At 42.8% G+C, this 26,621-nt stretch overlaps 1 protein-coding gene across 1 annotated transcript in view; it reads right to left on the bottom strand.

The window, feature by feature from the left end:
- ctnna2 (catenin (cadherin-associated protein), alpha 2) overlaps nucleotides 1–26,621 on the bottom strand; it is a 1,371,619-nt gene that overhangs the window by 84,521 nt on the left and 1,260,477 nt on the right. Inside the window, exon 16 of the mRNA XM_067981945.1 lies at nucleotides 14,059–14,164. Coding sequence (XP_067838046.1) covers nucleotides 14,059–14,164 — 106 coding nt within the window. The remainder of the gene's footprint in view (nucleotides 1–14,058; nucleotides 14,165–26,621) is intronic.

The raw sequence follows: 26,621 nt of genomic DNA on the forward strand, positions 1-26,621 counted from the left end.
ATGGGGGGGGTAAAAGGATATAAAACAGGGTGGACATATGGGATTAAGACTATTGCTGAAGTGGAGGACAAACACCAACAAGGACTGGTTGGACTGGACAGCGTGTTGTAATTCTCTGCAGGTGTCGCCAGTCTCCCGCCAAAGTTGCAAGGGGAGACTGGGAGAGCCTGCAGAATCTCCAAGCCAGGTTGTCCACAAAGCCTTTCCAGCTAATGGAGGGTGGTGGCAGATGGGGGCACTACTTCTAGAGGCACAGGGGTGAGAATCAGTGAGGAATATGAGGGGTTTCGATAGAGTGGACAGGGAGAAACTGTTTCCACTGGCAGGAGGGTCGGTAACCAGAGGGCACAGAGTGAAGATAATTGGCAAAAAGCCAGGGGGGGACATGAGGAGAATTTTTTTTAACGCTGCGAGTTGTTATCATCTGGAATGCACTACCTGAAAGGGTAGGGGAAGCAGATTCAATAATAACTTTCAAAAAGAACTTGGATAAAAACTTAAAAAGGAAAGGGCTATGGGGAAAAAGCAGGGGAATTGGTCAAATTGACAGCTCTATGAAAAAGCCAGCAGAGGCATGATGGGCCGAAAGGCCTCCTTCTGTGCTGTATGATTCTATGATATCAGTTATAGAATGAAATACTTTCCTACTTTTGGAATTCAGTATCAACACTAAGGAGTTGCAGTGCAGCGAGACTTAAATGCTTGCTTTCAACTGTCCAAAAAGGTACCTTAACTCTAACTTCAATAGAATATCTTTTATTTATCAGTCTGTTTTCCCCTACATTTACCACAAGATGGTTTCACTGAGTGAAGTTGCCAATGTTGTGATTTGTTCTTGAGTCCAGGAACATAGCAACCGCAGTAGGCCATTCACCCTTCGAGGCTGTTCCGCCATTCAATTATATCATAGCTGATCTGTATCTTAATGTCATCTACCCACCTTGGTTCCATAACCCTTGATACTCTTACCTAACAAAAATCTATCGACCTCAGTCTTAAAAATTTCAGCTAACCCAGATTCCACAGCCCTTTGGGGGAGAGAGTTCCAGATTTCCACTAGCCTTTGTGTGAAAACATGCTTCCTGATTTCCCTCCTAAAAGGCCTGGCTCTAATTTTAATATTGTGTCCCCTTGTTCTGGATTCTCCCACGACAGGAAGTAGTTTCTCCTGTATCTACCCTATCGAATCCCTTTTTCATTTTAAAGGCCTCGATTAGATCACCCCCAGATGCAACTCACCTAGGACCCTCACAGCCAGCAGAGAGAAATAAAACTTTCCCTCATCAGTCTGGGTTAGTTTGAATTGAGCTCACCAGAGGTGAAAGGACAGTGTACCTACCTGCAGTGCTGCCCATCCTCTCACAGAACTGAATGCTGCATTGACAGCTGTCTTCCTGTTCCCCTCCCCGTAATAAATCTTAAATACTAAAAATTCAACGGTGCTTCACAGATTATACATGTTCTAAAGGAGTACTGCACTGTTGGAGGTGCTGTCTTTCGGGTGGGATGTTAAACTGAGACCCTGCCTGCCCTCTCAGATGGACATAAAAGATCCCAAGACATTATTTCAAAAAAGAGCAGGGGAGTTCTCTCCAGTGTTCTGGCCATTTTTTATCTCTCAAACAACACCTAAAAGCATTTTATCTGGACATTTTCACATTGCTGTTTGTGGGACCTTGCTGTGCACCAATATGCCGTGTTTCCTACATTACAACAGAGACGACACTTCAAAAAAAGTACTTCATTGGCTGTAAAGCACTTTGGGACATCCTGAGGTCGTGAAAAGTGCTATTTAATTGCAAGTCTTTCTTTCTTTTACAGAATGATGCAAAAGTAGCACTATTGAACAAATAAACACCTAAGGATCAATTTTAACTCCAATTGGGAGTCGTGCGGACGGGGAGACTTAGGCGGATGGCAAACCATCCGACCCTCTGCAGCTGAGGTCTGGGAACGTTTATCTCCTGGGGCTCATCTACATAAGCTCCCTCCTGAAGCTGGCAGGAAGCGCTAGCTCCCAACCACATGGTCCCCGGCAATTAGGTAAGTGATTGGGATGGCATCGTGATCGGAGATGGGACAGGGGTGGCCCAAGGTTTCTTGGTGGGGTACAGAGGACTCCTGCCCCCCCGGCGCATGAGGAAACAAAAAAAAAATTAACTTTCTGGACCTCTTCTGACCCCGGCGACTCTTGCTGCCGGGGTTGGCCTGTGGGGGTGGAGGGAGGTGGGGGAAAGTCACGACAGATGCACTACGTAGGCCTCTGGTTAACATTAGTCGAGACCCGATGACATCATAAGATCTTGATCTGCATATTTAAAGAGGAGCCCCGCTGTCTTCCGGCGGGTGTTCCTCTCGCCTGCTCATAAGAGCAAGTTAAAATCACAACCCGTGGGGAAGAGAGCGCGATCTGTGGGATCAAGTCGCTGTGGCCATTTTAACTGCCTGCCCGCCCAGGCAGTGTTAAAACCAGCCCTTTTGTAACAGCAATAATTAAACTGCTACATTTTATCTGATCTTTGTCTACATCAGTGAATGCATGCTGAACTCCAATTTAGAACATACAGCTTAATCCTGATAAACACGTTTTGAGCTTGTGAGACGGTTTGCACATCAGCCGTGCTTCAATCTGCATTCCCGTAAAATTGGGTTTAAAAAAACACAATGTGCACGTCTCAGCAATGCAATTTAAAAAAAAGACAGCAGCAACAATGGATTACTAAAATGAGCAAAGGAGCAGGAGGGTTAATAGCAGAAAGAGAGATCAAAAGACACTTTTCAGCTATGTATGACACCGTAATCTTCTTTAAAAGCTTCACATGCAGAAATTTACCAAATGCCTTTGGAAATTCCATCCACAGATAGCCCTTGTCCACTAATTGAGTTAGGTCCTCACAGAGTTCCAGCACATTCATTAGGCATGATTGATTGCTTCTAAAGCCATGCTGACTAATTCTTATGGCCTGTGTGCTCTCTGGCCAAATATTGATAGCGTCTGTAAAATGGTCTGAAGAATTTCCTCCCTCTACAGATGTTACACTAACTGGTCTATAATTCCCTGATTCAAATCTCTCTCCTGAAAATCAGCAAAACATTCACTGTCTATCTGGCCTTAGCTACAGTATTAACAGAGCTCCTGAAAATATAAACCAGTTTTGCTTATTTCCTTCCAGATCCCAAGGTACCTTCCATCTGCTCTTGAAGCGCGGTAGAAATTCAACACTTTGAGCTTCCACTTACATAAGCTTTACTGACCTTCCTCTATACATGTTTTAGACTGCTGAACCAATCTGACTGAGTCTGGATTTGTTCACTGTATTAATACATAAAATGAGTTATGTTTATGTCATAAGAAACTCAAGGCTAATCAAAACAGAACACTTGGACTAGGTGAAATACATTAAATGTGATGTTGATGTAAGGAGCATACTGGTGACGGGAGCAGAGAAATTTTGTGTAAGTGAAATTTAAAGGGTTGAGGACAGTAAAAAGGAGAGCCAGCATAGGATGATACAAATTCTGAAAGTTTTTGGAGAGCCTTTGATGGCATCTCAACCTGTTAGCAGCCTTTGACAAGGCAGAGTGAGGAGGAGTCTAAAAAGTGATAGGAAAAATGAGGGTTAAAGGAAACCCAATGTGCAGCTATGAGTCCGCAGGTAAGTGATTGAACAGCGGTCCTCTGCACCACTCCATGGTATCATACCGTAGGTCAGCGTTGTAGCATGTCTGCCAGGTTTCAGGCATCAGCTGACCATTACTGTCACTGGATTTCCCTCTCTATTTTGGATAGTAACTGCAACTATCCTTGCAACAAATGGACGGTTCTACATCTGGCTTTCTGCTGATCCAGGCCATGTGAAGATAATCCTTGTCGGGTAGTTGTGGCAGGACCTGCAGATATGATCCGGGGCATCTTGGCAGATGTGGCCAATCAAGGTACATTGACTACTGGTCACCTAAGCATGCCTTCTCTCGTACAGTGGAGGATGGCAAGTTGTCCAGGAAAGTCTGGAAGTGACAAAGGCATGAATGCCAATTTCAGTGGTAGGGATGAAGGCTACAGAGGTGGAATTAGGTGGTTTTTATGATGGAGAGGAGTGGGGGTCAAAAGCTCAGCTCAGGATCAAAACATTCTGATTCAGACAGTGGCCAGGGACATGCCCCATGATCCATATTTAAAGTGTTACAGGCAGGCACTTCCATCACCATTTGCTCCATCCATTGGAAAATACATTGGGTGCAAAGCGGACAGAATTCTTACTCATTTTCTGCTAATTGCTGCTCGATGTAGCAACAGCGAGGTAGCTAATAGTGGAATATCCAGGTCTAACGATATTACGTTAAGAGTAAAGAGGTCGTAGTTTATGATAATATCTTAAACGACACTATTTTAAGGACCATGTGCCAGGCATTGTGAGGGACTGCAGATTTACACAATCCAGTGCTCAGTGACGATCCATTAGGGAAACCTGTTCACTTGCAACTCTAATTTCTCTGTTTTCTAACACATATATTAGTCGCTTAATGACATGAAACATTCTTTTACTGGGAGATTATTCTATTTTCTAGGCACTCCTCTGAATTTTAATATCAGCTGCTTTCAGAGGCAATTCACAATCCAAACTCCATGCAAGTTGGAAGCTGAAGAGTGGATCGACAAGAGAGCGACATGTTATAACAAGCAGGTTGGACCTCACGACTCAAATACTTCGCTCCTGTAACTTTTCCTCTTTGAGTATCGATTGAAAATTTTAATCCATCTTCCAATTCCAAATATGAATCTTTTTCAACATGGTGAAGATTGATTGCTGCATCGCCTGTTCATGGCCATCACATCATGTTGAATTTTTACTGCACTGCTCTGAGTTTTTTTGTCAAAGTTGAGAAACCAAGCTCATTGTACATGATACCAGAAAGGATGAAATTTGTAAAATAGACAATGAGGCAAATCAGCAAAAAAAGGGTTGTCTGGCATAGACATGATGGGCCTAATGGCCTCCTTCTGTGCTGCATGATTCTATGTGTGATTCTGTAAAAAGCTTGAAAATTGTAGGAGGAAAGAAAGAATGTAGGAGGTAAGGAGTTCCACAGTTTTAAGGCCCTGGCGAGGATTAGGTTGGAGTAGGAGAGTGTCGGGTGAATCTTAATTTCAACACTGGTGATTCAAGGAGGAGGCAGAGGGTATAAGAGCTTAGAAAGAACAACCAAGGAAAGTTCAATGGAGCACTGACCATGGTAACATAAGTTTTGATGAGGGTAGAAAAGCTAGAGGCGAAAGGGAATGCCCATTAGAATTTTTTTTCTCTTTACTCCTTATGGTAGTGGGAAAGTTGCTGGAGGAAGCACCCCATAAATTGAAGTCTTGGATGGACTTGGGCTTCATACAGAGTTAAGAGTTGTTGAGGGGAAAAGTTTGGCTCAAGAAAGAAACCAAATCTTTTGGAGGCAGCTTTAGCAATTAAGGCAATATGAGCTCCATTTGAAGTTACAGGAGACAGTTGAGGGCAAGAATATTAATAGGTGAAGGAGAACTCGGAGTAGAGCAATCAAAGGTAAGAAGTGATGTCTGTTGGTTAGATGTGTGAAAGACATGAATATTTGAAAGAAATTGGATTGCTGATATCCCAGAGAAGGGCAGGGGTGGGTGGTGGGGGGAGGGGGAGGGGGGGTGGAGTCAGGACATCAAGATGTTGTAATTCATCCATTGCACTCTGAGGGGAATGGAGTTTGTAAGAATTGAGGGCTTACAAGAGACAGTTTTGGCAAAGGACCAGAATAAAATCAGAATAAATTATTGATATTATTCTATGAACCAAAGTACAAATATATTGACATTCAAGCTGTAAATATTCAATAATATCAAAAGATAAATCATGCTCTGTTGTATCAGGTTCATTCTCCTTATCTCATATATATTATTACTGCTCCAGAGTCAAGACCAGTAAACCAGATGTTGTAGCATTTCCCTCACAAAAATGGTTTTAGAATTGAACATGATACAGCAAACCCTTCTGTTCATTGTTTAGGAATGTTTGTGCATCACTACTCATTATTAGTGAGTGTTCTTACTTCAGCCCTTTGGGTGTGTTAATGCTTCCACCTGCTCTGTAAATCTTAATGTCTCTGCTTTCACTCCTGGCATATCTCCCAATAACCTTGCTCTTACTCCTAGTCGATATATCCTACTATGCCTGCTCTTACCTCAGATCTATATATCCCACTATGCCTGCTCTTACCTCTGATCTATATATCCCACTATGCCTGCTCTTACCTCTGATCTATATATCCCACTATGCCTGCTCTTATCTCTGATCTATATATCCCACTATGCCTGCTCTTACCTCTGATCTATATATCCCACTATGCCTGCTCTTATCTCTGATCTATATATCCCACTATGCCTGCTCTTATCTCTGATCTATATATCCCACTATGCCTGCTCTTATCTCTGATCTATATATCCCACTATGCCTGCTCTTATCTCTGATCTATATATCTCACTATGACTGCTCTTACCTCTGATCTATATATCCCACTATGCCTGCTCTTACCTCTGATCTATATATCCCACTTTGCCTGCTCTTACCTCTGATCTATATATCCCACTTTGCCTGCTCTTACCTCTGATCTATATATCCCACTTTGCCTGCTCTTACCTCTGATCTATATATCCCACTTTGCCTGCTCTTACCTCTGATCTATATATCCCACTTTGCCTGCTCTTACCTCTGATGTATATATCCCACTTTGCCTGCTCTTACCTCTGATCTATATATCCCACTTTGCCTGCTCTTACCTCTGATCTATATATCCCACTTTGCCTGCTCTTACCTCTGATCTATATATCCCACTATGCCTGCTCTTATCTCTGATCTATATATCCCACTATGCCTGCTCTTATCTCTGATCTATATATCCCACTATGCCTGCTCTTATCTCTGATCTATATATCCCACTATGCCTGCTCTTATCGCTGATCTATATATCTCACTATGACTGCTCTTACCTCTGATCTATATATCCCACTATGCCTGCTCTTATCTCTGATCTATATATCCCACTATGCCTGCTCTTACCTCTGATCTATATATCCCACTATGCCTGCTCTTATCTCTGATCTATATATCCCAGTAACCTTGTTCTCACCCCCGATTTATATATCCCACTTTGCCTGCTCTTACCTCTGATCTATATATCCCACTATGCCTGCTCTTACCTCTGATCTATATATCCCACTTTGCCTGCTCTTACCTCTGATCTATATATCCCACTTTGCCTGCTCTTACCTCTGATCTATATATCCCACTTTGCCTGCTCTTACCTCTGATCTATATATCCCACTTTGCCTGCTCTTACCTCTGATCTATATATCCCACTTTGCCTGCTCTTACCTCTGATCTATATATCCCACTTTGCCTGCTCTTACCTCTGATCTATATATCCCACTATGCCTGCTCTTACCTCTGATCTATATATCCCACTATGCCTGCTCTTACCTCTGATCTATATATCCCACTATGCCTGCTCTTACCTCTGATCTATATATCTCACTATGCCTGCTCTTACCTCTGATCTATATATCCCACTATGCCTGCTCTTACCTCTGATCTATATATCCCACTATGCCTGCTCTTACCTCTGATCTATATATCCCACTATGCCTGCTCTCACCCCTGATCTATATAGAATTATAGAATCATAGAAAGGTTACAGCACGGAAGGAACCCATTCGCCCCATCGAGTCCGCACCGGCTCTATGCAAGAGCAATCCAGCTAGTCCCACTCCCCTGCCCTATCCCTGTAGCCCTGCAATTTTTTCTTTTCAAGTATATAAATGCCTGTTCTCACTCCTGCCCTATGTCTTCCAACATACCTGCTCTCACTCCTGGCCTACATCTCCTGGTAACTGTGCTCTCACTTCTAGCTTAAATCCTACAGGATCCTTGCTCCCACAGCCAGCCTGAGGTTCTGCTGAAAGGTTATCGTCCTGAAATGTTAGCACTGTTTCTCCACAGATGCTGCCTGGCCTGATGAGTGTTTCCAGCATTTACGGCTCTATTTCAATTTTTAGCATCTGTAGTATTTTCTTTTTTTAAAAAATATCTCCCAGTAAGTTTGCTTTCACTGCTTACCCATATCTCTCAGTAACACTGCTCTCACTTCTGGCTCTACGCTTTGTTATCTCTGCTCTCACACCAGTCCTATATCTCTCAGTACCTCTGCTCTCACTTTTGATTTATGTCTTCCAATATCTCTGCTCTCACCCTAGCCCTATGTCCTGCAGTATCACTGCTCTCTCTAGCCCGATGTCCCACAGTATCTCTGCTCTCACCCTAGCCCTATGTCCTGCAGTATCACTGCTCTCTCTAGCCCGATGTCCCACAGTATCTCTGCTCTCACCCTAGCCCTATGTCCTGCAGTATCACTGCTCTCTCTAGCCCGATGTCCCACAGTATCTCTGCTCTCACCCTAGCCCTATGTCCTGCAGTATCACTGCTCTCTCTAGCCCGATGTCCCACAGTATCTCTGCTCTCACCCTAGCCCTATGTCCTGCAGTATCACTGCTCTCTCTCTAGCCCGATGTCCCACAGTATCTCTGCTCTCACCCTAGCCCTATGTCTTGCAGCACCTGTACTCTTACTCTATCCCTATATCTCCCAATACCTCTGCTCTCACCCGAGCCCTGTGTCCTGCAGTACCTCTGCTCTACCTCTAGCCACAAGTCTCTCAATATCTCTGCTCTCAATCCAGTTTCCTCAGCTGCCTCCCAAGGTTCCTCAAGATAACTGGAGTAAGAACATTAATAATGGGTAATGATGCACAGGCATTCCTAAATAATTGACAAAAATAAACTACCAGTTGTGAGTCCAATATAATCTCCCCTGCTGAGACTCACCACAACTCACTGTGACCTATCCGGGCAACCTTACCTCTGCAGCTATTCAACCTAAGGTAGATTTTCCTCTACTCTGAATCTGGGGAGTCTACCCTCATATCTCCTGCCTATATCATAGGAACATAGGAATTGGAGTAGGCCATTCAGCCCCTCGAGTCTGTTCCACCATTCATTGAGATCATGGCTGATCTGTGTCCCAATGCCTTGGCTCCACATCCCTTAATACCCTTGGCTAGCAAAAATCTAGCGAATTCAGATTTAAAATTATTAATTGAGCTAGCATCTACTGCTTTTTGTGGGAGAGTTCCACACTTCTACTGCCCTTTGCGTGAAGAAGAGTTACCTAATTTCTCTCCTGAATGGCCTGGATTTGATTTTGAGGTTTTGTCCCCTTGTCCTATCGCTCACCATCGGATAAAAGTTTCTTTCTATCTTCCCTAACAATTCCTTTCAAAATTCTAAAAACCTCAATCAAATCACCCCTTAACCATCTTTATTCCAGGGAATACAAGCCTAGTTTATGTAACCTCTCCTCATAATTTAACCCTTGGAGCCCTGGTAACACTCTGGTGAATCTGCGCTGCACTCCTTCCAAGGCCAATATGTCCTTTCTAAGGGATGGTGACCAGAATTGTACACAGTACTCCAGATGTGGTCTAACCAGTGCTTTGTATAGCTGTAGCAAAACTTCCTCCCCTTTATCATAGTATCATAGCAGGTACCACACAGGAGAAGGCCATTCGGCCCATCGTGCCTGTGCCGGCTCTTTGAAAGAACTATCCAATTAGTCCCATTCTAGCCCTCCAGATATAAAGGCTAACATTCCACTAGCCTTTTTGATTACTTTTTGAACCTGACCACTACATTTTAGTTATCTGTGTACATGGACCCCTAAATCTCTTTGGACATCCACTGTTTCTAACTATTCACCATTTTAAAAATACTCGATCTATCCTTTTTTGGTCCAAAATGGACGACCTTGAACTTACATGCATTGAACTCCATCTGCCACAGATTTGCCCACTCACTTAATCTATCACTGTCTTTTTGTAATTTTATGCTCCTGTCCACACCACTTACTATGCCACCAATCTTTGTGTCATCGGCAAACTTGTATATACGGTGTTATCTATGTCATGAATAAATATAGTGAATAATTGAGGCCCAGCACAGATCCTTGTGGGACACCACTAGTCACTTCCTTCCAATTCGAGTACATACCCATTATCCCTGTCTTCTACAGCCAAACTAATCTCCTAACCAGGTCAATAATTTGCCTTCAATTCCATGAGCTTTAATTTTAGCTAACTGTCTCTTAAGTGGGACCTTATCGAATGCCTCTGGAAGTCCATATAAACTACATCCATAGGCATGCTCTCTCTATTACTTTAGTTACTTCCTCAAAAAATTCAACTAGGTTCGTTAGACATGACCTACCCTTTACAAATAAATCCACGTTGGCTCTCCCTAATCTGCTCAAATTTCTCAAAGTGCTCAGTCACGCAGCGCTTAATTATAGATTCCAATAACTTCCCCACAACAGATGTTCAATCTCTCACCTTTCTTAAATAATGGACTTATATTTGCAATTTTGCAATCTAAAGGGGCAACAACTGAATTGAGAGAGCTTTGGAAGATTATGGCTAAAGAATCTGTAATTTCCTTACCTACTTTCTTTAAAACCCTGGGGCTGGAAACCATCAGGTCCTGGGGATTTGTCAGTCTCCGGTGCCATTATTTTTTCTAATACTGTTTTCTTGCTTACGTTAACTTTAGTGAGTTCCAGGCCATGATTCATTGTTAGTTTCCCTGGAATGTCAGGTATGTTATCCTCTTCTACTCTGTGAAGACTGACACAAAGTCTGCCATTTCCTTATTTTAATTTGCAACATTACCCGCATTTGTTTTTAAAGGGCCCACATTATCCTTGACTACCCTTTTCCTTCTAATATAATTGTGAAAACTTTTTGTGTTAATCCTGATATCCCTCTCAAGTTTCTTTTGTTTTCCCTTTTTGCAGCTCTTACTATCTTTCTTGTCTTCCTTTGCTGTTCTTCATATCTCTCCCAGTCCCCTGGATCTACACTATTCTTTGCACGTTTGTATGCTCTTTCCTTTAGTTTTTTGTTATCTCTCTCCTCTTTTGTCGACCATGGCTGTTTTATTTGGTAAGTAGAGCTCTTTCCCCTTAGGGGTATATATTGGTCCTGTATTAAGCTAAATTAGGTTTCGAACACCTGCCACTGTTCATCTGTAGTTTTACCCGATAACAGTTTTGACCAGTTTGCTGTCGTCAGTCTCTGTCTCATCCCGTTAAAGTTAGCCTTACCAAAATCTAGAATCTTAGTAACTGTCTTACATTTCTCCTTTTCAAACCCAACATTGAATTCAATCATATTATGATCACTGTGAGTTAAATGTTCCCTTACTATTTGATTATTAACTAAGTCTGGCTCATTACTCATTACCAAATCTAGTATGACCTGCCCTCTTGTTTGTTCTAGAACATATTGCTCCAGAAAACTATCTGGATCACAATCAAGAAAGTCACTACCTTTCTGACTTGAGCTAGTCTGCTCTTCCCAATCTATATGAAAATTAAAGTCTCCCAATAAAACAACTCTGCTTTTGCTACAAGCCTCTCTAATCTCTGAATGAATACATTTTGCCACTTCATTGCTATTATCAGGAGGCCTGGAGACAACTCCCATTACAGTTTTAAGTCCTCTCTTTTTCCTCAATTCTAACCATAGTCTCCGCTGATTCATTTCCCTTACCCAAATCCTCTCTTACTAATGTTGTAATAGTATCTTTAATCAACAAGGCCGCTCCTCCTCCTCTTCCAGTTTCCTTATCTTTTCTAAAGATCTTATAACGTGGAATATTTAATTCCCAATTATGACCAGCTTACAGCCATGTATCACTAATGGCCACCATGCCATACCCTCGAAGCTGTATTTGAGCCTCATATTCACTCAATTTATTCTTATACTCTGTGCGTTTGATGTAGTGTACATGGATTTTAGCAAGGCTTTTGACAAGGTCCCACATAGAATCATAAAACCATAGCATGGAAGGAGGCCATTTGGCCCATCAAGTCCACGCCGGCTCTATGCAAGAGCAATCCAGCTAGTCCAACTCCCCCACCCTATCCTTGTAGCCCTGCAAATATTTTTCCTTTCAAGACATGGCAGACTGGTCAAAAAAGTAAAAGCCCATGGGATCCAAGGGAAAGTGGCTAGTTGGATCCAAAATTGGCTCAGTGGTAGGAAGCAAAGGGTAATGGTTGACGGGTGTTTTTGCGATGGAAGGCTTTTTCCAGTTGGGTTCCGCAAGGCTCGGTGCTAGGTCTCTTGCTTTTTGTGGTATATATTAATGATTTGGTCTTGAATGTGGGGGGCTTGATCAAGAAGTTTGCAGATGATACAAAAATTGGCCGTGTGGTTGATAGTGAGGAGGAAAGCTGTAGACTGCAGGAAGATATCAATGGACTGGTCAGGTGGGCAGAAAAGTGGCAAATGAAATTCAATACGGAGAAGTGTGAGGTAATGCATTTGGGGAGGGCAAACAAGGCAAGGGAGTACACAATAAATGGGAGGATACTGAGAGGTGTAGAGGAACAAAGGGACCTTGGAGTGCATGTCCACAGATCCCTGAAGGTAGCAGGACAGGTGGATAAGGTGGTTAAAAAAGCATACAGGATACTTTACTTTAACAGCCAAGGCATAGAATATAAGAGCAGGGAGGTTATGCTAGAATTGTATAAAACATTGATTAGGCCACAGCTTGAGTACTGCGTACAGTTCTGGTTACCACATTACAGGAAAGATGTGATTGCACTGGAGAGGGTACAGAGGAGATTTATGAGGATGTTGCCAGGACTGGAGAATTTTATCTATGAGAAAATATTGGACAGGCTGGAGTTGTTTTCTTTGAAACAAAGGAGGCTGAGGGGAGATTTAATTGAGGTATATAAAAGTATGATGGGACTAGATAGAGTGGATAGGGAGGACCTATTTCCCTTAGCAGAGGGGTCAGTGACCAGGGAGCATAGATTTAAAGTAATTGGTAGAAGGATTAGAGGGGAGCTGAGGAGAATTGTTTTCACCCAGAGGGTGGTGGGGGTCTGGAACTCACTGCCTGAAAGGGTGGTAGAGGCAGAAACCCTCAACTCATTTAAAATATACCTGGATGTGCACCTGAAGAGCCGTGACCTGCAGGGCTACGGACCAAGTGCTGGAAAGTGGGATTAAGCTGGATAGCTCTTTTTCGGCTGGCACGGACACAGTGGGCCAAATGGCCTCCTTCTGTGCCATAACTTTCTATGATGCTATGATTCTATAAAACTCTCATTTGGGCAAGAGACCTTAATCTGTCCTTCTGTGCTGATGATGTGTATCTCACACCGTTCAACTTAACATGTTTCTTATTTGTCACTCCTGCTGTAACTACTTTAGTCATTTTAGTATTCCCTTCACCTGGAGTATTTATATCACTGTTTGTGACCTGAACTCTGCTCTTATCCCTTATGTCATTTTTACTATTGTTTCTGACTGAGCCCTCCTCACCATTTATTAGTTTGAAGTCCTTTTTACTACCCTATTTATCCTTTCCGCTTGGACCTTGGTCCCACCCCAGTTCAATTGCGGCCTGGCCCAACAGTACAGCTCCTTCCTGTCTCAGTACTGGTGCCAGTGTCCCATGAAATCCAGTGTAATGACAAATTAAATTGTCGCCAATGTTAGACCTCCACCAATACGTCGCCTATTCTTCTGTTACTCTGCTCTGAACATCAGACATATTTTAATGTAAAAATGTATTTAATTTTCTGATACTACATCGGCAGTCCCAGTACAGTGGTGTAAGGTTCTGCCCTTAGGAAAATAGTGGGTGGACTTTTAACCTAACTCACCGGGCGGGAATCCCACGGGATCGGGTGGAACTCTTCCATGGAGAGTAAAATCGGGCGGGGTGTAAAACCAGCGTTGCACCCGATGCCGTCGGTTTTCCGATGGGCGGGTACAGTTAAAATTACCCCCAGTCACATTGACAGTAAAGGACAAGAGTAAACCCAGCAACCCTCCTGTCACTGGTCTCCCCAGGCCACCATTATATATGACCTGTGGATATCCTAGTTAAAGTTATGTAAATAAATGCATTACCTGGTCAGCAACAGCACGAGCCAACTTATCCATCCTGGACCCCGCTTCTGCAATCTTCTTTGCTGCGTTGATTACGTCGGATGTATTTTTTAGCGGACCCTTGCCCCTACAAGATTTTGGAAAACAAAATAAAGAAATAAATGAATCTTCTAGTTCAGAAAAATCTGCCTCGAAATGGATTAAAAAAAAATTAAAAATAGGTTGATGAAGCTTTTCATTATTGTTGCGAGAGAGCAAAGAGATTTTGGAAGGTCTTTATACTCTGCTTTCGGGAAAGTTGAGCAAACAAGCCCTCTCTGTGCATTTGTGAGGAGGAAGAGAATTCTAGACTATCCCGGCATAATAACTAAGCTACAACAAGAACTGAAAATGTTGGAAAAACACAGCAGGTCAATCAGCACCTGAAAAGAGAAAAGGCCTGTTAGCGTTTCCATCAGAAATGAAAATGGAAAGACATAGAGGGTTAAAGTACTGGCCAAAACAAAGCCGATGGGAGGAAGGGAGAACAACAGGTAAAGGCCAAGAGTACAGAACTGCAAATCACCAGTGCAAAGGCACACCTAATGGATTTTATATGCTTTGAAGCTGGAAAGAGGTGCAAAGTGCTGGACGAAATACAAAGCTGATCTCGCTGAGGCCTCCTTGTTCAATTGTGATAAAGAGTCTCCACCTGAAACCTTCACCTATCCTTTCTCTTAGATGCTGTCAGACCCCGCTGTATATTTGCAGTATTTTCTATTTTGAATTATGTGGAAGCTATTTTTATTTCAGAGGAAACCACAGTGCACGGCACAATGGTTGCTAAATTTGCTGATGACACAAAAGTAGGTAGGAAATTAAGTTGTGAAGAGGACATGAGGAGTCTGCAAAGGGATAGAGATAGGATAAGTGAGTAGGCAAAAATTTGGCAGATGGAGTATAATGTGGGAAAATGTGAACTTGTCCACTTTGGAATAGAAAAGCAGTATATTATTTAAATGGAGAGAGATTGCAGAACTCTGAGGTACAGAGGGATCTGGGTGTCCTAGTACATGAATCACAAAAAGTTAGTATGCAGATACAGCAAGTGATTAGGAAGGCAAATGGAATGTTGTCATTTATTGGAAGGGGAATGGAATTTAAAAGTAGAGATGTTTTGCTACAGTTGTACAGGGTATTGGTGAGATCACATCTAGAATACTGTGTGCAGTTTTGGTCTCCTTATTTAAGAAAGGACATAATTGCTTTGGAGGCGGTTCAGAGAAGGTTCACTCGACTGATTCCTGGGATGAGGGGGTTATCTTATGAGGAAAGGTTGACAAGTTGGGCGAGTTGCCCATGGATTTGTGGGCCCTAAACGGGCAGCGCGCCAATGAGAGTGGGCAGGATCTCACGCAGGCCCAGCGTGAACATGAAGAGAGGTTGCATCTCCTGAAGTGGTCTGCAATCTCTTAAAGCGAGAACATTCTTTTTGGCTGCAGAGTTGGGAGTATAAAATAAAGAACTGATATGGCATAGACAAGAGTGTCAAGATTTTCAGATGCTGTCCTGGAGTTTGATTGAACAAGCAAAGAAGTGCAGAAGCATTCTTGTTCCCTCTCGCAGGATTACAGTGCCGAGGCAAACACTGTAGCAGGCCTGGAGGTAGATGAGCATGTCAACACAGTCAGCCTCAGCCCCAGGACATAGGTGCAATGCAGAAAGGCGTTTAATGACCTGACCTGCTCAGCCAAGGTAAGATCGACTTCTTGTGATTTTTTTTCTCTGCAGTATAGCTTGCCACAGCACTTCCCTTCCCTTCCCATATATCTCCAAGCACTCCCATTCCCCTCTCCACCTGCTTCTCCCCTAATTAGCAATGGGCACTAAGCTTACCCTGCATCTAGTTTCAGCTGTACTATTGCTGTCACAACAGGCACATGCAGTGTACTGTTGTCACCTGGTTGCACAGGGAAATCTATGCACTCTTCTTGTATTTGCCAACAAATGTCGCCCTCCTGCCACTTTCCTGCTCTGTGACACCTCCCCACCTTGAGCACCGGTGCCACATGGCACTCATCATGCACATTTCAGCATATCACACATAAATTCACAAGCTTTTGATGCAGGCACACTCTATTCAGTTCCCCTTCTTTCTGCCGGGCATATTGTGGCACAACACTGCGAGAGAATGATAACAGGAAGAGGGACAGACTCCCTTCAGGTCCTCACATCCATGGAGCAGGAAGTCCTAGAGATTCTGGGTATAGGCCTCCCTTGGAACATTGGGGATGAAGAGGTGGGAGGAATGGAGCTGCAGGATCTCTGCCGTTTTCTTTTCCCTTCTACCTATCCTCAATGTGCAGCTTCTCCAGGGAGCTGGCTAAACTGGTGCTGTCTCACCACTCCACATGTCTGAAACTCCCTAACCTGCCCATTGCATGCTAATCACTGTTCCTCTCCATCTGCAGTTCCTTCAGAAGCATCTGCCCCTGCTGCAGAAGACAGCTAACCTCGCCAGCCTGCACCATCACCCCTCCATCTTTATCAAGCACCAACACAGAGATCAGCACCCTGGGCGGGATAGATAGTCAGTTAGAGGGGTCTTCATTGGACGAAGTGCACATCATAAGGGAGCAGTAGCTGGTAGTGGCAGCAAGGAGAGGAGAGGACACAGCTGACCGGAGGGCAAGACCGGATCCAAGCACGGCTGAAGAGGGCAGAGATGTAGACTTCAGTGGCCCAGCCTTTAAGAGAAGAATCTTGGCAAATGAATCAGAGGATGCATTGGACAACCTGCTGAGGAGCTGCCAAGTCATGGCTGAGAATTTGGCAGAGTTCTCCTCCAGCATAGGAAAAAGAGCACTTAGAAAAGCTACTGTTGGGTAATACCTGGGTGACTCTGTTTCATTGCAGTAGATGAAGCCAGTAAAGATTTGGAATCTTTGGATATGTTGCGAGTGTGAGTGCACACACATTACCATCAGAGCCTTAGTTTTTAAGCAGCAAGTGAAAAGGAAAAAAGGCTTGCATTTATATAGCCCTTTTCATGACCTCAGGACATCCCATAGCGCTTTATAGCCAATAAAGTACTTTAAAAGTGTAGTCACTGTTGTAGTGTAGGGAATGCAGCAGCCATTTTGTGCACAGCAAGGTCCCAAAAACAGCAATGTGATAATGACCAGTTAATCTGTTTTTTAGTGATTTTGATTGAGGGATAAATATTGATCAGGACCTTGGGAGGACTTTCCTGTTCTTATTCGAAATAGTGCCATGCGATCGTTTACATCCACCTGAGAGGGCAGACGGGGCTTCGGTTTAATGTCTTATCCGAAAAATGGCACCTCCGACAGTGCAGCACTCCCTCAGTACTGCACTGGATGTGTGTTATTGATGGTGTTTGGTTTTCATTTCATCTGGGGAGGGTGGTGTTGGTTGACAGAAGAATATAGTGAGGAAACCTGAAGACCATGATTTCCTTCAAATAGTCCCATCTTTAACTTCCACCTGAGAGGGTCTTAGTTTAGCATCTCTTGATGGCACCTCTGACAACGCAGCATTCCTTGGGTACTGTACTGAATTGCCAGCCTACTTTCATATGCTGGTGCCCTGGAGTGGAACTTGACACACAACCTTCTGACTCAGAGGTGATAGTACTACCAACTGGGCCAAGCTGACACTAACCCACAAACTGTTTCTATTGAATTGCAAAGTAGTAGCTCTGTGGGGAATATGTGCATCATTTCCTCAGAAACATCAGTACGTAAAAATAAACAGGAAGTGAACATATGCAAACAGAATGTTAAACACCAAATACTTGTTTGTAAGTTCAGGACTGTAAACTAAGATAAGGCTTGAAATTAAGGCTGAAAGTTATATGAAAGCTTATCAAATTCTTCTGTCCGCACTTTTAATGGAGGCAGTAAGTCAAATAGTGTCCTGTGGATTTACTCACTATAATTTCAGGTCTTAGATTTACAACCAGCTGAAATTTCACTCTTGCAGTTCACCTTGTCATCAGAGCTCTCTTTATTTAACTGGTGCCTTATAACTCATTGAGGTACTCATTATGCTGCTTGTACCCAGCCAAATTTTTCAAACCATGCATAAAAGAGTTAAGGGGCAACTCATAAAATAGTTTTAAAGCACCATCTGTGCTTGTAATAATCATAATTTGAACTAGATATTTTATAGATTTTGTTTTAATTAAATTGTTCCCGTATTGTGCCAATAATAGGATGCAAAATGATAATGAGTGGAATACTCACAATATCCCACATTTGAGGGAGACATTCACAACTCATGGGCAGTTTTGTTGCTGGTAAGATATTAAAGATTCACTGGATTTTACTATTCTCACTTGTATTCTCTTTATTTATTTCAAGAATGCAAAAGAACCAGGGGCGAGATGAGGAGAATTTTTTTTACGCAGCGAGTTGTTATGATCTGGAATGGTGGTGGAAGCAGATTTAATAATAATTTTCAAAAGGGAATTGGATAAATATTCGAAGGGGAAAAATTTGCAGGGCTATGGGGAAAGGGCAGGGGAGTGGGACTAATTGGATTGCTCTTTCAAAGAGCCAACAAAAGCACGATGGGCCGAATGGCTGCCTTCTGTGCTGTGTCATTCTATGATTCTATAATAGGATGAGTGTGTCCATGAAGTAAGCCAGGATCAAAGTTGTTACAGCACCAGACTTTCAATTAGGAAAGCTGAAGTATTTTTTCAACTTTTCCCCCTCCTCTCCTGAGGGTACTGACTTGTGCTGAGATATGGTTGAGAAATGGCTTCAAAGACACTGGCAACGCTCCAGTGCTTCCCCCGGGTAGTCAGGTGTGATTCATCACTGTGTGTGGCAGCAGGCAGGGGCATCACAGTCCATGCCTGTCACTACCCAATGTCCATATCTGTGCTCTTTCCCCAAAAGGGTCACTCGTCTCAGGAGCACGATCCCTAGCTGGTATTGCCCCCTCTGCAGCTTGAGGATCTAGTGTGCTTTACTTACTGCCTTGAATAATGGGCTAATCTATGGGATATGGTGATGGGTGCCCCCAAATGCGCTGTTATGGCTTTGCAGAGCTCAAGACTGAATCTCAAAGGTATAGACATAAAAGGTGTCTGTTGTAATTGTTGATTCCTATTAGTAGTTGAGGGATTGGTGTATGTAAGCTTTAGCCTGGATACAGTACTTCAAGGCAACATTGAGAAGTGGTGAAGAGTGCTTTGCTTTTTCTTGTCTTTTTTCAATGACAGTAAAGTTCCACTGCAGTTTACGCTTGTGGTCTATAAGATGTGCTCGAACAGTTCTTCAAAGTTCAGAACTCCTAAACACATAATGGGAAAGCTCTGTTTGACCAATGTGTGAGATTCAGGACCAAGGTGTGAGGTGAATTTATGGCAAAAAGGAGAAAAAGTAGAAGAAAAGATAGCATCATGGCAGGCAAGTCTCTTTTTCCAAATCCCCCCGACATGAGGACATGGATTAAGCAGTTGCTGACAAATAACTTCCGTACATGTCACTGGATCTAGAATATCAGGGTAATTGCCGCATCACAAGCTCCTCTACATAGATCCTTCTACCTTTAATGCTGAAAGTGGATGTCTGTCATATGAAGAGACTCCAGGGCTTAGGATAAAAGCTGCTGGAAGGCATCACCTGGAGGCCAATGAGGACAGCTGTGCTCATACATCCAGTGTTCAGTATCAGCTGAGGGTGTCAGTTGTGGCTCAGTGGTAGCTCTCTTACCTCTGAGTTGAAAGGTTGTGAGTTCAAGTCGCACTCCAGAGACTTGAGTGCATAATCTCAGCTGACACTTTAGTGCAGTACTGAGAGAGTGAAACGGTAAACTGAGGTCCCATTTGTCCTCTCAGGTGGACATAAAAGACCTATGGCACTATTCATAGAAGAGCAGGGGAGTTCTCCTGGTTTCCTGTGCATTTCAGACACCTGGCTGACTAAAAAAGCCTGAGCCCTGTTTTAGTGATGTTGATTGAGAGGAAAAATATTGGCCAGGACACTGGGGAGAATCCCCTTCTCGTCTTCAAAATAGTACCTTGGGATCTTTTACATCCACCTGAGAAGCCAGATAGGACCTCGGTTTAATGTCTCATCCAAAAGAAAATGTGCTATTTTGAAGGCTGAAAACGTTTTTAAAATCTCAGAATTAGCGCAAAACACTTCCCAAATTCCTTTTAAAAGAATAGGGTGCAAAAATAATAGGACTAAGGACAACATTCCCCTACAATTCATTTAAAGGGGACTATGTACAGTATGAGCAGGTTTCCCTCTCTCTCATGCACACATCCATGATTTATAATGTGAACCTAAGAACAGTTAAGTTTACAATCATACTGATGGCTGAAATCCCTCTCTGATGATTAGTGGCAGGGCTCCTTGACCTGTAATCTAGTCAGCTCTCTATGGGCCTTTTCCATAATCTCATCCACTTTATTTGTGCTTCAAGTCTCTCAAAAAGGTGGAATTGTTTTTTTTTCCCAGCAGGACACTAGCGCACATTGTAGGTTTACAGCTCTTGGCCCCTTTTGCAGCACAAGAATCAATCGAACGCAAAATCCACTGCAATGTGCTTATTTTAGAACATTTGCTTTGATATACAACAAATTGCAGGATTACAAGAAGTCATTTCTAACTGCTTGCAGCTGCAGACCACTGAACCTCTTACTGGACATAATGCCCACTTTCAGCCTTTCCTGGTTTTAACTATTTATATTCCTCACTTATTTTCTCACTGTTCTTCCCCTTTTACTCTCTCCACTTCATTTTTTTTCTCTTTTGTTTTCTCGGCATAGAATCTGACATCAAAAGATCTGCTGCTCCTTTTGGCCTCTCTTGTAGAGAGGCCCTATTTGCAATGTTATGCTTCATAAGAGGGAGGCTGGGGGAGGGTGCAAAAACCATGCCATCAAGTTTACCCCATTCCCCATACAGAACCAAACAAGGCTTCAAACTGACATCATCCCGCTAGCAGCTCAGTTTACCAGGATAGAGAAATGGGTTTGAAATGTGGCCCTGTTCACACTCCAGCACCTGTTAGGTCAAACCGGACAGGAGCCAGTCCATTCCTGCTGCTGAGCTTGTTTCAGAGTTCATCTCACACTTGATTCACTCTGAAAACTTAGTGGTCTGAACAGAAACCCCATTTTATCTCTTGCACATGCAGTACTACAGTGGTTGTAATACTGGACTATTGAGCCACAGGTTGTGAGTTCAAATCTAGTCATGGCAAGTTGTGAAATTGAATTAAATAAACCTGATAATCTGTAATAAATCGGCAACAGAAAGAAAAGGACCCTAAAAGTTGCTGGACTATCATAAAAAAAACTGTTGGAGCATGGAATGCTTTACCACAAGGAGTAGATGAGGCATGGACCATTGCTACTTTTCAGGGAAAATTAAATAAATATTTGAAGAAGAGGAAGATACAGGTCCATGGGGAGAGAGCAGGGCAATCGGATTAGTGTTTGATTGCTCTAGCATAGAGGCGGCTACGGGCCGAATGGTCTCCTTCTGTGCTGTAAGTGTTTATGGTTCTATCATTGATCCCGTTTCACTAGAGCCATCCTCCATAAACGATTCATCTTTTTTTAAATTTTCACTTATAAATTTGTTTACCAGAGTTCAAACTGATCCTATATAAACTCATTGCCTATGAAACAAGCCTACATTCAGAATGTGGAATTCTAATCTTTATGATTTGAGTATCGCTTTGTGAGATTCTGGCCTTGGAGTGCAGCTTTGCTTCTTGGGAGTGAAGACTGCAAAATTGGCCTGAAAGTGTGGCAGCTCTGAGTTTGGCAGTACTTCCATTTGGTGAGGTTTGACACTTTCTGGCAGAGATCACTGGATGGACAATCAGGAGTAGGAACCCTGGCTGATTTTCACCTACTGAGTTCCAGGGACACTCAGACTAATTGCAGCACCCCATCTGCTACCCTGCCTAAGATCAGCTACTTCAGCACAAATCAGGCTTCAATTATGCATCGTCTGGTCTTTATTACTCAGTAGCATGCGGGGCAGTGCCTTTACCTGCCAAGCCCCTGGGGGAGCTATTGCCTCTCTCGCATATAATGATACCACTATTCCGGCCAGAATGGAGATGATTGGGTAATTGCCCCATCAATCATGCCTGGAGACCGCACTACTATAAGTGGCTGGGATTGATTTTACACCCATAATTTGTATAATGTAACTATACTCCACTCACTGCATTTTGCTGGAGAAATAATCAATTTGTATTATATAACTATCCCACACTCACTGAATTTTGCTGGAGAAATCACCCTGCTTTTATCGGGAGTTGCTGTAGTTTCGGTCAGGAGTTTTGTTTGCTGTTGTTCATAGAGACTCTTTTTAAATAGACTCTGTTTGCTGAGTAAATAGACATTATTTGCTGTAAAATAGACTGCTGTAAGTCCTGCCGTAAGTCCCGCCCTGCTTCCGACCCATTGGCTGGCACAGTGGTGTTAATAGACACTCTGCTCTTTTAAGTCACAACAACCATATGACACGAGGCTTCGCCAGCAACTGTTTTTAAACAAAGTCACGGCATTTGACCCACCGAGCACACATTCATGAGCTGCACATAAGGCACATAATACTTGCCAGCTCATGCTCAAAGGTGCATTTCTTTTTGATCTTCCGCTGGCCGACCCTGCCAGCAGTGTCTGAACGTCACCGACATTGGCTGCAGCAGAAAGAAAAGTGCTACAGAGAACGCTGCCTCAGGATAAAGTAAAAGAAATCTGCGAGGATTTAAACCAAGATGGGAAATCATGATGCCATTCGGCAGACTAGATCGAGTTCGACGGTAATAAAGATCATTCGGGCTCCAGAAAAAACAACTCCCTAAAGAAAAGCTGACAGGCCTCTTAACAAGGATAAACAATAAGAGCTAGAGAATTTATCCTCCACCCCCACCCCCCCCAACCCCGATTCTGAAAGGAAACTTCAAGCCGTGCCATTCTGCACTTGTATGTGAGGCACGTCAGCGCTGCACATCAGGACGCACAGGGAAAACCTGTCAGGGCGATTGTTTATGAAACCACGGATGCATGCGACAGAAGGGTCATGAATGGTGATTGTGAAGCATGAGAACGAGGTCCCTAATTGACAAGCAGTTCATTTACCGATGTAAATTTAACGTTTCTTTTACTAGCGCAGCTGCAGTACTATCCATCAGTGGGGTACAAGTTCCACATTTGCGACCATGTTTATCACAGACTCGGCTGGAAAAGGACATTGAACTCAGGGCGAATAGCTCTGCGATTCCCCTTTGCTCGTTCATTCGTTCGGCTCAGGATCAATTTGCTGACAATAAATGTTCTCAACAATCGACTGCATTGTAGCGACAGCCAGGAAAACGACTCCTAATAATAACTGCACACAAGTTGCATGGTGCCATTCAACAGTAAATCGGCATCTGCACTGACTCGCCCTGGAGCACAACAGCTTGACACTTGGCCTTCAAGGGACAATTTCTCGGCCCAACGTGGGGGGGAAGGAAGCATAAATATTGACACATGCCAAACGTTGACATGATTTTGTCATATGAAAGAGAGGCCTGCTACCGCTGAACAAGCCATGCTGCCCAATGGTGCTGACAGTGTGATTGCACCAGATGAGATAATACTGCACCAAGTGTTGATATATGATGCCGACAGGATGATCGTGCCAGATGGGTTAATAGTGCACCAGGGGTTGGACAGACATTCCACTGTACTCCACATGAAATTCCATTGCATAAATGAATCACTGCGCTCTACTTCAGAGTACACTGTAGCACAGGGAGCAGGGAGAATAACTATATTCATTTGTGCTTCTCGGAAAATGAGTTAGCATTGCCAGCTGTGTCTTTTGGCAGAATACAAATGAATTAAAATATCAGCCTAAGGCACGCTCTTAGCATTATCTCCACAAGTTACAAAACTGCAAACCCTTATCTAACACGAGTCTGTAAATGATTGAAATCCTGGGTATTCTGTCGGGTGAATAGAATATTTTGGTACTAAATTGATGGGGATATTTTCTCATGGAGCATTGTCGGGATGTTTTCTACATTAGTGAGTGTGCTAATACAAATGATGGCAAATTAAATCATTTAGTAAAAGAGTACTTGAAACTTGCTCACCCAATAGGCTTGTGGAATACATTGGGAAGGAAGGCCATTGAAGTGTACAGTGTGAATGAGTTCAAGAGACAACTGGATGTGTTTCTGGAGAAGGCTGATGTTTAGGGGTATGATGAGAAAGCAAGCAGACGTGGCTGATCTCTAGAAAAGGAATGGGCGTGTTGGGCCTAACAGCCTTTTCTTCCTAATTATTTTTAATATTTTCATGCAGTTATAATCACTGCAGATAACCACCTTAAGGAGGAGAAAGGAACTACATCATTGCTAGAAATTGCTCCAAGACTAATATTGCTGACAGCAACTGTAGGAAAATGGCAAGTGCTTCTCAGAATAGGAAGCCAACATTTTCACACAACAGGATTGAGTTAATTGCAGAATAATTTCGATGAGTTCAATGTATCCAAAGTCCTAATGCAAACAGCATTTTTTAAAAAAGATTTATCTTTAATTGGATTTATTACAGAAAGCGTAGTCAGTGCTGAAGAGTGAAGGTTTCCTATTTTTTGCAGACAGTGACAGTATTGGGTCAGATATAGTAAGGACAGGTGTAGGATATATTTCAAAATACACTCTCCAATCATGTGCCTTAACTTCATTCTGAGAAAGCCACCTCCCACTATAAAAATTGTGTTATTCCCTTTTTCCATACCAGCAATCTTTGTGTCTATAAAAATGTGCTCATTTTGTTACAAATTATGAACATTTTTGTGCTGTGGAACTAATTTGAAACTGCTCAAATTAATTTTAAAAAGAGAGCTTCCGGAGAGAAGAACTTCATTCCCTCAGTCTGGATTAGATGTAAACCCAGGTCTCTGAGGTGAAAAGATATGGTTCTAACCTACTGCACCAATACATTCTTCTAAAAATGATTCTTAACATGGTTTCTAGAGACACTGAAGCTTCTGCCATTCTGCAAACTGATTAAGGATCTCATCACTCAACTGAATGCTCTCATCATCCATCATGCAGAACTCAGTTTCCCAAACTTTTGCCTTTGTTTTCTTGGCAAATATTCATTATACACAGAGAGATTTCTAACTAAACTGCACCTCTGTGTTTATGGTGAACTCTGTAAGCTTTTGCATCCAACCATTACATGATTGACATGTCTGTATCAACTAGTTACACTTAAAACCATAAGTATCTAGGCCCTGTTCAAGCAATGCAATGAAACAGTTTTTTATTTACACACAATAAGTCCTGTCCTAAGTGCTTATATACCTTTCTGGGACAGATTGTGTTGAATGTTGTTCACACACTGCCGCATGGTTATAAATACAACCTTGAGTACCTAAGACGGGTAGGCCTTGAAATTATGCTATATAAATATTGGCTCAAGAACTTTTAAAATGTTCTCATGAAATTTCTTTTGGATTAATACCTTAACACCTCCAATATAAGGCTTAAAGTCTCCATTAAAAAATAGCCATTTTGCTAGTCTTTGTCCACATCACCCTGTAGCCTGTCTCTCAGTAGTTGATTGCTCACTGTTGCAAAATCAATTTGTGTAGTATGCACAGATACAAATTTTGCCCAGTAAGTGACTATCTTCATCAGTATGATGCCCTGTATGTACAGCTTCTTCATCCATGTATCCAATTCCAAGGGCTTCTTCTGCAGAGAAAAATGAGCCTTACCCTGAATGGGAAATTTCCATTAATTTGAGGTAGAAACACAGGGCAAACAAAGCTCTCCTTCGTTGCTAAGGGGACCTTATCTGGTTTCAGAGCAACTGTGGCTGCTGGCAGAAATTCTTAGTGGCAATCTGCATTGGCGGGTGCAATTAAATATTTGGAAAAGCTTGACTTGTCGACACATCTACAGCAAAGAAATGTTGTTCCCCAGAGTTCTTCACACAAGGGAGTTCTGAAAGGGCAAACTCTGACCTTGTTACTGTCTTCCTTTGACAAAATGGTAAAGCCCACCTGGAGACCAGGAAAACAGCAACTGTCCCTTGGGTGGCTCAGCTGGAGCTGAAGATTCTCTGGCCTGTGCCCGTAACAAACCTAAAGTTGGGGGCCATAAGTCCCCATCACATGGGCCTGGACCAAACTAACCAAGCCAAAGCACTGATGGCCACTGGAAAATTAATAGTAGCTTTGGGAAACAACTCTGTGAGTTGCTGCTGCTGATGGTAGAAAGATAATGAGGGGCAGCTGCTAAAGTGTAACGTGATGTATGGCAGCGTGAGGAAGATAGTGAATCAAAGTGGCTACGAAGCTCTCAAAAGGACAATATCTTTACGTGGTTCTTCCCTCTCCCAATGGAGGTTGAACAAACGAGGAGGAAACATGAAACATTTGGTGTCTCTAAACTTTCAATGCTAATGTGAAAAGTCTTTTTCTTAAACTGTCTTGCACAAAACTGATTAAGTAATTACAAAAGTACTAATACTCATCCCTGTTACTGACACATTGAACATCAAAAGTTGGGCGATATCTGTCACAACAGCTTTT

Source organism: Heptranchias perlo, chromosome 1 (assembly GCF_035084215.1).
Source record: "Heptranchias perlo isolate sHepPer1 chromosome 1, sHepPer1.hap1, whole genome shotgun sequence".
Lineage (NCBI taxonomy): Eukaryota > Metazoa > Chordata > Chondrichthyes > Hexanchiformes > Hexanchidae > Heptranchias > Heptranchias perlo.